Source organism: Engraulis encrasicolus, chromosome 1 (assembly GCF_034702125.1).
Source record: "Engraulis encrasicolus isolate BLACKSEA-1 chromosome 1, IST_EnEncr_1.0, whole genome shotgun sequence".
Lineage (NCBI taxonomy): Eukaryota > Metazoa > Chordata > Actinopteri > Clupeiformes > Engraulidae > Engraulis > Engraulis encrasicolus.
This window is the reverse complement of record NC_085857.1, coordinates 53245972-53256990: the sequence shown is the minus strand read 5'-3', so window position 1 is coordinate 53256990 and position 11019 is coordinate 53245972. Positions and strand designations below refer to the sequence as shown.

Below are 11019 nucleotides of genomic sequence, written 5' to 3'. Positions count from 1 at the left end.
AACATTACATTGGTTTTCTTCTGAAAGCAACACTGTAGGCTGCAATAATATTGCGAATCCATTTAATTTCCGTTGAAATGTGTAATTACAAAACACTTTATTTACAGCTGTACTCACATTACATTAAAATTGTTTCATATCAGCCATTTTTCCTTTCACGTGTGTATAAAATACATTTGTAAGACAGCACAGTATATACTACATACTTGGAGGGTAACAAGAATACTTAATGACTTAACATCATAAAAATATACAGGCCTATGAGTTTGCAGAACTGCACAGAATTCCGCAGGAATTAATATCACACAAAAAAATGCATTTGTAATCAGAGTACAGAATACACAACATACTTGGAGGATAAGGAGCATTAATTCTATAGGCTACATGAATTTGTACTGTTCATCATTCTACACAGTATTCTATTGTTATCAGAGACACCAGTCTAATAAGAGACCACCTGTAAAGCAGAAGTCTATTGACTCAGTATAATGACAATATCATAATGAGCTCAACGCTCAATTTTCATGTTGAAATGGTAACCCCAATACACTAAAGTACAGCCATTCTGACATGTGCAAAACATGTAACAGTGCAAGGTTTGCTACATACTTTCATGTTACATGATGAACAAAAAATGGATTTGCAGTACTGTACTGTACTGTAAAAATGTGGAATTATACAATGGAATTATGCAACGCCAAAAACACAAATGCTTAGGGTTTTGCGAAACATGTCTGGCTGTGCATAAGTGTGTGCGTGTGCGTGTGCGTGTGCGTGTGCGAATGCATATGTGGTGTGTTAGCACGAGGAGATCATGTGATCTGACAAAGGGACATTGACGAGCGTTCCCAAACCCAAAACCCAGGATAGAGGGGCTCAGTGAAGGTGGAGTGGAACGTGTGCAGGTGTGTGAGTGTGTCAGAGGAGACGCTGTAGAAGGACACAGTGCCTGCTGGCCAGTCCAGGTACACTCCTACTCTGCTGGAGCGGGAGGAGGGGGCAGTTATGTCAGTGCGTTTCTTATTGTGCCAGACATAGTAACTGACAGTAGAGCATTGGAGTGACCAGGACTTGGTATTCTGTCCCAATATGACATCACCACTATACCCTTTTCTTTCAATGCTTTTATAGGCCACACCTATATGAATCCCATCATCCCCACTCCACTCAGCCTCCCAGTAGCAGCGTCCAGACAGACCCTCTCTACACAACACCTGAGACAAGGAGTCAAATCTGTCTGGGTGGTCAGGATACGGCTGCTCCTTGCCCACACGGGTAACCTTTCTGTTTCCTTCAGAGAGAGAGAGAAGCATGTGTGCTGTGTTTGGGTCCAGAGTGACATCAAAAGCATCTGCAGTCAAGAGAAGCACAGTCATGTCAGACAGGACACACACATTGTACTTCTTTATTTGGGTTATACATGTGGCACCTTATATATGTGGCACTTGTATTCACAAGTATACAAAGTATACAGACAAATAATCAATTTATTGGCCTAAGAAATCAATATTGAATCGAATCGCCAGTAAGGCTCTTTTTTAACCCCACTGTTGTTTAAAGAGTCCAGAGATCTGTAAGCCACACACACATAATTTTATGTAGGCTACATCCCAAAAGATCAATGGTATTGTTTTACAGGAGTATTTAGTGAATTGCAATCTGGTTGATATTACATTTTTGTGTGTGAAAAATATCATATTTCTGTGTAGCTTTTAAAACACCAATGGATTTCATTTTCATGGATTTCACACACACACACACACACACACACACACACACACACACACACACACACACACACACACACACACACACACACACACACACACACACACACACACACACACACACACACACAATGCTACAAAGTGAATGAAACATGAAGACTTACATCTCCTCACATCTGCTGTCAATCTGATCTTTCCACAGTGCTGTGTACTTAAATACATAGAGAAAGAGAATGTTTACTACGAGAATATTTATTAATTTTCCGGACAAAATTAGATGTTTAAGATATAGTTGTGCAACGTATACAGCATGAAAGGCAGCTGTACTGTATTGTTGCTTGTGTCCTGTATGTTAGCCTCTCTCAGGCTATCATGCCCATACCCATACACTGTTCCGGGAGTGGGACACCCAGGCACTGTCCTGGGGTAACATTATTCTGTTCAGAGGCACCCACAAGCCGTCCTGGGACACCCAGACACTGTCCCAAATGAGATATTTTGATGCTGTCCCCAGTTGGGCTGTCTCTTGCTTGGTAACATGTCTGAGATGTGTAATGCTGGCAATGGGAGTTTTCCAGTGGCTCTTTCATTCTGAATGTTTAAATTATGAGAAAGCTCCCCAAAGACCAAACAAACCCATTTTACTTTGATAACCCCATAGAATGTGTTGCTGTATAAATGTCCAATATAGTACTTTATATATATATATATTGGCAATTACCCTTAAAATTGCCATTCATTCACATTTCAATTGTTTGTGTGTTGGGTTGTACCCTCAGTATCAGGAGAACTTGGTAAAACTTTGCAAAAGCCATGTTTTAGTCATTGGAACACCATGTAATGCCAGCCAAATCAATATTCTGAACATTTCCCATTCAAATGTAATGTGCCCTAATGCACCTACTTCAGTAACTCCAGTTTACATTGTGGATCCTCCAGTCTAGCAGATAAAACCTTCAGTCCCACCTCTCCAGGATGATTATAGCTCAGATCCATCTCTTTAAGGTGGGATGGGTTTGAGGTCAGAGCTGCAGCCAGAAATGCACAACCCTTCTCTGAGATGAGACAAAATGAGAGCCTGGAAGTGGTAGAAGATGCATATAAATAAATGTTGACACATTACACAGCTGTATTCAGAGGACAAAAACAGTGTGTGACAGAAGTGTATATTGATGGTTGGTAGTCTGATTATGCACTACCTATGTACGTATATTCTTGTCAGAGAATCACTCAACCTCAGTTGTAAATGGCATACCATATTTATTTTGGTTTAAGCACCATTATATGGATTCTTTCTTAGATGCTGCCACAGGAATCGGAATATACACAAACACACGTTTATTATTTAATAAGGCCCACAAAATGGCTGTACCCAGATGAAATACACACACACACACACACACACACACACACACACACACACACACACACACACACACACACACACACACACACACACACACAGTATGTTTGAATACAGCATGTAGCTTGCTGCTGGCTCTGACATCGGGAAGTTTTGCATTTACATTTAGGATTTAAACACAGAAATTGAATTTTGAAATTATCTAAAGAAGAAAGAAAAATAATTAAGGCAATATATTCCACAGATGTTCTAATGATGTCCAGTTTGTCCACAGCTGAACTGTAGACACAAGTGTACTGCAATACATGTGGTTTCACTGAAAAAGGGGTGTCATTTAAATAACTGGTAGAGTGGCATACCCATGTGCAATATGCAACACTGTCCTATCACTGACCTCAATTTCACTAGCTTGCATTGTGGAACTTTCAGTCCCTCACAGAGCAGCTCCACTCCTTCATCCTGAAGCAAATTATCACTCATGTCCAATTTCTGCAGATTGGAATGTGACACCTGAAGAGCAGATGCCAGCATTCCACAGCTTGCTTTGGAGACATGACACTGATTTAACCTGTTAAAATAGAAACCTCAATTTGAGTAAACAATTCAGGGGACATTTCGGCCATGATCACAGTAAGACATAGGACTCCCACCATCAAGACAAAGTACCGCACCCTGGGGGACAGAGCCTTCTGCATCGCCGCCCCCACCCTCTGGAACTCCTTCCCCAGGCCATCCATGAGTCTGACTCACTGTCATCTTTCAAGCAACATCTCCAGACCCATCTTTTCCAGACCAACTCCAACACCTAAGCCTGCTTACCCAGTTCCTCCAATCACCACTGCTGCCCCCTCCCTGATCCATTATTGTCATTGTTCTATGTTGTCTCTCATTGTCCTGTTGTTTCCCCCTGTATGTCTGTGTGACTTTGAGTATCATGAAAAGCGCTATATAAAACTCATGTATTATTATTATTATTATTATTATTACTTAAAAACCAATAAATGTAGCAAAAACTCAATTAATGCAAATAGTCAATTTTTACTCTCTGAACTCTTTGGGAAATGTTAAAGCGATGGTTTGGAGTAGATTCACCCTGCTGCAATTTGAACCGTGACATCCATCCAGTAGTCCACCTGAAGTGTTTTCTGGCTTGGGCAAACATTAGCAGAGTTACATAGTTATTGTATGGTTATTCCGAATAGCTTGACACAAGCGCGAATGGGCCCTGGCTAGGGCTGCACAATTAATCGAGAAATAATCAAGATCGTGATAAATTAGTGAAATCTAACTGATGATTTTAATCGTGATTTAATCGTGGCAATAGTGACCTACTTTTGAGAGCGTCCTTGAAGCCAGAACATACTGACAGGCTGGTGTTTCTGGCCAGAAATCTGTCCACTTGAGTTTCATGCTATTGCCTTTACATAATTATTACAATTCATTTTATTTTGCTCATCCCGTATGTAATTCATTCTTGGTTATATTTCATCTTGTTATAATTTTCAAAAAAATCTGCAAAAATCAATAATCGTGATTAATAATCGTGATTATGATTTTGACCAAAATAATCATGATTATGATTTTTTCCATAATCGTGCAGCCCTACCCTGGCAGTATCTCCAAACTTACCCCACAAAAATCACATGTCATGACACTAAACGTCTACAGTAGTACAAACATTGTCTCTCCTCACAAAGCTAAGCATTTGGAAGTTTGGAAATAGTCCAGGAGTTTATTATTATCAACACAAGCCGAATAGCTAAAGCTGTGTCGATGTTACTTCCGTCATCTGAGACAAGCCCGTAAAAGTCTCTCCCAGTTATACTGATTGGTCCGGTTCAAAGTAAAAAGCTGCCCAAATAGAGTTAGTGTTAGAGTTAGTAAAGCTAGATTTATGCTTCGGACGCATCGCCCCTGCGGCTGTCCGTCCGTCCATCCTCTGTCTGTGCGCGACCACGCCCCCCACGCACCATCACACAGGCTCTGCGCCCGTCGTCGAGCGTCTCGAAAAAAATCCTAACTACCCGTCGGACGGATGAGGAGGACGCAGACAAAAAGGCGCTATGATTGGTCGTCTTGCTACTTCCTTGTTCTTGTGGTGGCGCAATGGCGGTAGTTTGCGAGAGCAAAGCTGTATTGTGTTGAAAACTAGCCTATATTAATGCCCTGTATGTAAATGTGTGTAAATACGCGAAGCTACAAGCTAAATAACAAACAATGCATCAGTTGAACACTCGTGGCACAATGCCTGCAGTTTTACTACCGAAGCCTGTTCCTCCACTGAATGTAAACACACATCGGCAGAGTCAACTGTAATTACATGCTTGCATTTTCTGCACGTGAAAACAGACTGGGTATGTCAAATAACAATACCAGTACATTGCATTTGCAGTTTGAGTGAAAATACTTAGCTAACTGCGCTAGAAAGCAACATCGCTTAATAATGACCGCAGTCCTTGCAATGTAGGGAAGGTAATACTATTTCAAATGTGGCTCGCGACGATACCTCGGGCGCAGATGCATGAATGCAAAGTTGGTTCTTGGCCACGTCCCAAGTGACTTTTGACGCACACAGTTGCTGAAGTCTAATCTGACATTTAGAGTGTACTTTATTTAGGGGAAATTTGTCTTGGGCTTCAACAATCACTGCATAACATAGAGTACTCACTCACATACCCATACAACATAACATAGAGAACACAAGAAACACACAAACATAGAGAACATAAAACATAAAAAAAAAACCTTTGCGCTCCCTTCACATGGCATGTCTATCTGTCATTGAGCATTCTTATCGCATTGGGGATAAAAGAGTTCTTATATTTAATCAGTGCTTTTAGCCAGAACTTTGAGTGGAGTTCACTACTGCCTGATGGAAATGTGCAGTACAAATATCTTTCGAGAGCCAGGCTACCCTGACATAAGTATGGATTATGCAACATCACCTCAGTGTAACCAGTTTGCATTGTGGGGCTTTCAGTCCCTCACAGAGAAGCTCCACTCCTTCATCCTGCAGGTCATTGTCACTCATGTCCAGCTTTTGCAGATTGGAATGCAGACCTTGAACAGTAGATGCCAGCAATACACAGCTTTCTTTAGAGAGATGACACTGATTTAACCTGTTTAAATAGACACCACAATTTGGGTAAACAAATCATACAGAATTCAGCAATGAGTATTTACCTGACAAACAGTAATTGCAGCCAAAGCTCCATCACATGAAACAATTACTACTCACAGAACTTGTTGGGAAATGCAAATAACAGGAAGCATTCTATACAGCCCTTCCTCTGATCTGAGATACTTCTTCAGATCAAACTCCTCCAGGACCTCAGCTGACATAAGCAGAAGATAAGCCAGAGCTGAGCACTGGACCGGTGTCAGGTTCTTCTCTGCGGATGAGCTCATGTATCTAGTTTATAAGAGAACACACACTTTGGGTAAGCAAAAATACACAAGAATATCTTCAGTCTGGTCAGCATACAGACAGACTAGTTTGCCATTGAATACCGGCAGTGCTTACGGAATTATGTCGTAGACTACCGGCATTCTAAGCCCTTTTTTGACGTTATTTGTAGAGTCACAGCACATTATGTGACGGGGTCACTGAAACATGTTATGGCTCGTTTGAAAGGGGAGACTTTGCCCTTTTATGGGGTGAAAACCGTGTGTCTATATGAGCTTTTATTGCCAAGCAAACCTAAGTTAAACCGAAGCGGCTATCGCCTGAATTCTGCAAGAATCTGCAAGAAAGATCATGAGGTTTTTGGGAACCCAGTGCTGTTTCAGAATGTCACGCGTTTAAACAGGGATCAGTTGGTATTGATATGAAATTAGCCAGTTAGCTCAGTTTTGTGTTGTCCTGCTTATCCTGACTTGACAGACCTCCTGTCTGACTACCTCGACCAATCAAAACATGCATTTTACACATTAGTACTGAGCAACTTTGAGCCTCGTAAATGGGTGGAAAGTAGAGATTTATTACGATATCTAATTCGGTGCCGGGCCATCACAGCAGAAGCCAAATTAGCCTTTGGCTAAGCCCCGCCCTCTTGGGTTACAGTTGCTAGGTCGGACAGATAAACTTTCTATGCTGTGATATCAACGTGATTAATGCAGTGACTGCCTATAGCAGCAGTTGTTCACTCCTAATAGATAAAAAACACTCCTCTTCATAATTTTTATTTCCTGAACTGTCATGCATCACAGTTGTTTAGCTGTTGTGGGATCTCAAATTCTCACCCTGGTATCGATAGGCATAGCCTATTGTAACCAGTGGCACCATGGTGCTAACTCGCGTAGCCTATATGTCCCTGGGTCAAACTGTAGTTGTTGGACGAAATCACCCAACGTGATGGATGTTGTCATCTTCAAAGGTACCACATCAATGTGTAACATTAACGTTTGGCGTTTATGTCTTCAGTAGCTCAAGAAAATAACGTCCATCAGCTGCTAGTCAAAACAATCCTGACATGACTGACAGTTAACTTTGCTAGTGCTGTTTCTTCATTAATTTACACGTGTGAGATGGTGGCATGATTGGAGCACACAAAGTATGTTTGTTGATCCGTGCGCTTTCTAGTCGAGTGAGGATGCCGAGACCTCCAAGCCAGACTATTCAACTGCACGTAATATTAGTCAATTTTTAGGTAAAGAGGATTACCTCCTGTAACATCGCGGGGAAACTTGCACCTTTGTCACAAATACCCCAGGCACAATTTCCAATCATATTTTAATAATAATATGACCGTAATGTCTTGCTAAACCCTAGGCTACTTGAAAACATGCAATTTCAGCATTGAGTTCAATGGAGCGCTGTCAAAACTATCCGAGGTTTGTCCGTGTTCGTCCTTTTGCTGCGCTGTGATTGGTCAAAAAGCACTTTAGGGTGGACCTTAGCCAAAGTTGAATTTCAACTAGCTCTTGGAATTCTGGCTAATGAATAGAATTCGCAATGCAGCGCATGTATGGAGGAAAGGTATGTGGCCAGAGTTAGCCCTCAGCATCATGTTTTAACTCTGTTTAAGCCATTTTACACTGGATTTCTCCTTTAAGTAAAAAATAAAAAATAGATTCTAAAATAAATTTTACATTTTATTTGATCAAGTAGGCTACCTGTCAATCTCTTCAACCATCGAGTTGTCCCCAAGCTCATTCAAGCAATGGAATAGGTTGATGATCCGTGCTGATGAGTTTGTCTTGTTGATCTGCCGTTTGATGTAATCAACTGTTTTGGTGATGCTCATTTCCTTGACATCCTTTGACAGATGTGGTAGAATTGCATCCAGGGGGGGCTTGATTTCTGGTTCCAATAACGGAGCCAGTCCAAGAAGGAAGCGCACAAAAAGATCAAAATTTCCATTCTGACTCTGTAGTGCCTTTTTCAGACAAACCTTGTAGAGGTTGAACCTCGACTTGTTGAACCACCACTTGAACTTTTGCATGGAAGTAGTGATGAAGAGATTAGTCTGGCCAGTTGCATGCATGTGGATCATGTAAAGCGCTGCCAGGAATTCCTGCACACTGAGGTGTACAAAACTGAACATGCTTTCTCCACATTCCGCGTTTTCCTTTTTGAAGATCTGCGTACAAAGTCCTGCCTGCAATGCTCCCGATTCCACATCAATGTCACATTCATGCAGGTCCTTCTTGTAAAATATTAGAGTGTCTTTCTCCAAATATTTGAATGCCAGTTTGCCAAGTTTAATGAGGAGGGCCCCTTTGTCCTCCGCACACATCTCGTCTTCTTCCTTGAAGTACTTATCATTCATTCTTCTGATTTGAAGAACACAGTAGCGAGCATACATTTCCGTTAAGGTTTTAGGCATCCCTTGATGATGTTCTGGCTTTTTCCTGCTCAGTTGTGTCTCCTTGCTGGAGAGGCACGACTCTCCTTTATCTCCACCAAGCACAACTGCTGTGATATGACAGAAAACTGGAATATGGCACATTATGAAGAGGCTTCTTTTTGATTTCAGGTGTGCTATGATTTCTTCAGCCCTCCCTGGGATGACCCTTTCAAAATACTCCTCTCTTTGGCGTTCACTGAAACCTTGAATTTCTGTCACAAGGTCAAAGCGATCTTGCAGTTTTTTGTTGGCAGCTGCAGGTCTTGATGTCACCCAGATAAGTGCAGATGATAGCAGGTCACCTGTGATCAGACTTGTAATAAGCTCTGCAATTGAGGTTTTTTTCGTTGGGTCACTGGTGGACGTTTTGAAGAGTTCCAGTCTGCTCTCATCCAGACCATCTAAGATGAAAAGAATTAAATCTTTTCTGTTTCCAAAGGCTTTGATTAGCTCTTCACAGTCGGGGTACAGTTTCTGCAGAAGGTCAAAAAGGCTGTAATCTTTGTCAGTGTGCATGTTTAATTGTCTAAAAGGAAGCACAAAAACCAGGTGTATATTTTGGTTTTGAGTTTCCTCTGCCCAGTCCAAAACAAACTTTTGCACGGCAAATGTTTTCCCTGATCCTGCTATTCCCAGGGTCAAGACCTTTTTGACAGGTTTTCCCGTGACATAGTGGTCAGAAAATATATCGGACAACTTGACTGTCTTGATGTTCGTAGAGGTGGTCCTGGTCTCATTCAGTCTTGGTCGCATTCCTGACAATTCATGTTCATCGTTGACGCCTCTGGGACCTTCTATGATACAAAGGTCAGTGAAGATGTCCTGCAGTTTTTGTTTCTTCCCTGTTTCCAGATCTTGAGCTATGAGAAGAAACTTCTCTCTGAAGATGGACTGAACAGTTTGTTTCAGTAAAGACATCTCTGTCCCTAAAGAGAAAGGATAGGGAAGCAGCATATTGCAGTCATGAAAACAAGAGCAGGTTGTTCCTTGTTGTAATTTGTTTAATCAATGTGAATGAATACAAAATATTATTTAGTAAGTATGATTTGCTAAAATGTTTGCTAAATTTCCCTTGCATTTCCCTCAGGAAGGATTCCCTAAGGTGCTATGCTGAATGTCACGATTTACACAAGGGAGGAAATAGCTATAATTTGCTCACCATCTCGTCCTTGGTCAGTGAGTGGAGCTCTGGGGGAAATGCAACAAGTAAGAGGTCAGTAGGCTCATGTAATGTGCTACATGTATGAAAAACATATAACATAAGAATATATAGGTGTATATACAGTATATATACTATATATACTATTCATATAATATATTCAGTATATATTTTAATGTACTTGTACCGGGCTGACATTTGATCACAGTATTTTACAAACATACACATCACTAATGCACCAAAATAACATTGTTCTTACATGTCAAGGTCTTGGTAGAGATATATGTCCAGTTCTTTAAGGTACGATAGCAAAATTTCACATGCTTTGTTTCCCTTCTTAACCACCACGTCAACCAGGGACCTGACTTGGTCCTGCTCCACACTGGATCTCTGCAGGATCTCTCCTGCCTCTTCATTATTTATCACAGGAGGGCTGTGGGCTTGAAGTTTATCCAAGAGACCTTTGAGAACAGCTCCAGTTGTTCTTTTGATTAGCTCAGGGCGAACTGTAGACAGCTGATCTCGGGAAACGTCTTGAAAGAAAGTTTTTATGACATTTTATTGCCAATGTCCCATGTTGCCATGCTAATGTGCAGTTGTGGAAATACAATTGTGAACTGAACTGATTTGGTTTATCATGAGTCTAAATAGTTACACACCTTTGTTTGATGCAGAGGCCATGTTTGCTTCTTCCTCCATGACTTCATCAGCTCTGTTGCTGTTGGACACTTCTCATGGATCTGAACAAGGGAAGATGCTGATAATGTAATTTCATGATGGAGACCATTTGCTATTTCACAATAGTGTTCCATTCATTAGGACCTTCCCTAAAAACATTAATCCTGCACAGAGCCGGTTAAGAGCACCAGGGTTTTGTAGATTAAAAAAAACCAAAAACATTGACAGTCCTTTACAAACTGA

At 41.1% G+C, this 11019-nt stretch overlaps 1 protein-coding gene across 1 annotated transcript; it reads right to left on the bottom strand.

Annotated features, from left to right (window-relative positions):
- Positions 1-10779, bottom strand: LOC134458304 (protein NLRC3-like). Its single transcript, XM_063210536.1, has 10 exons — positions 10758-10779; positions 10358-10631; positions 10099-10127; positions 8206-9865; positions 6329-6502; positions 6036-6209; positions 3485-3658; positions 2632-2805; positions 1892-1938; positions 1-1351 (listed from the first exon to the last, which is right to left on the bottom strand). Exons 1-10 carry the CDS (start codon positions 10777-10779, stop codon positions 813-815), a joined length of 3267 nt encoding a protein of 1088 aa, XP_063066606.1. The 3' UTR covers positions 1-812.
- Positions 10780-11019: the final 240 nt, after the last annotated feature.

Bases quoted from the DNA above. Each gene is read 5' to 3' on its own strand.
- LOC134458304 (XM_063210536.1), bottom strand. From the start codon at position 10,779: ATGGCCTCTGCATCAAACAAAG. The intron at 10,128-10,357 runs GTAAGAACAATG...CATTTCCCCCAG, and splicing joins CTCTACCAAGACCTTGACAT to AGCTCCACTCACTGACCAAG. The intron at 6,503-8,205 runs GTAGCCTACTTG...CTTATAAACTAG, and splicing joins ATGGTTGAAGAGATTGACAG to ATACATGAGCTCATCCGCAG.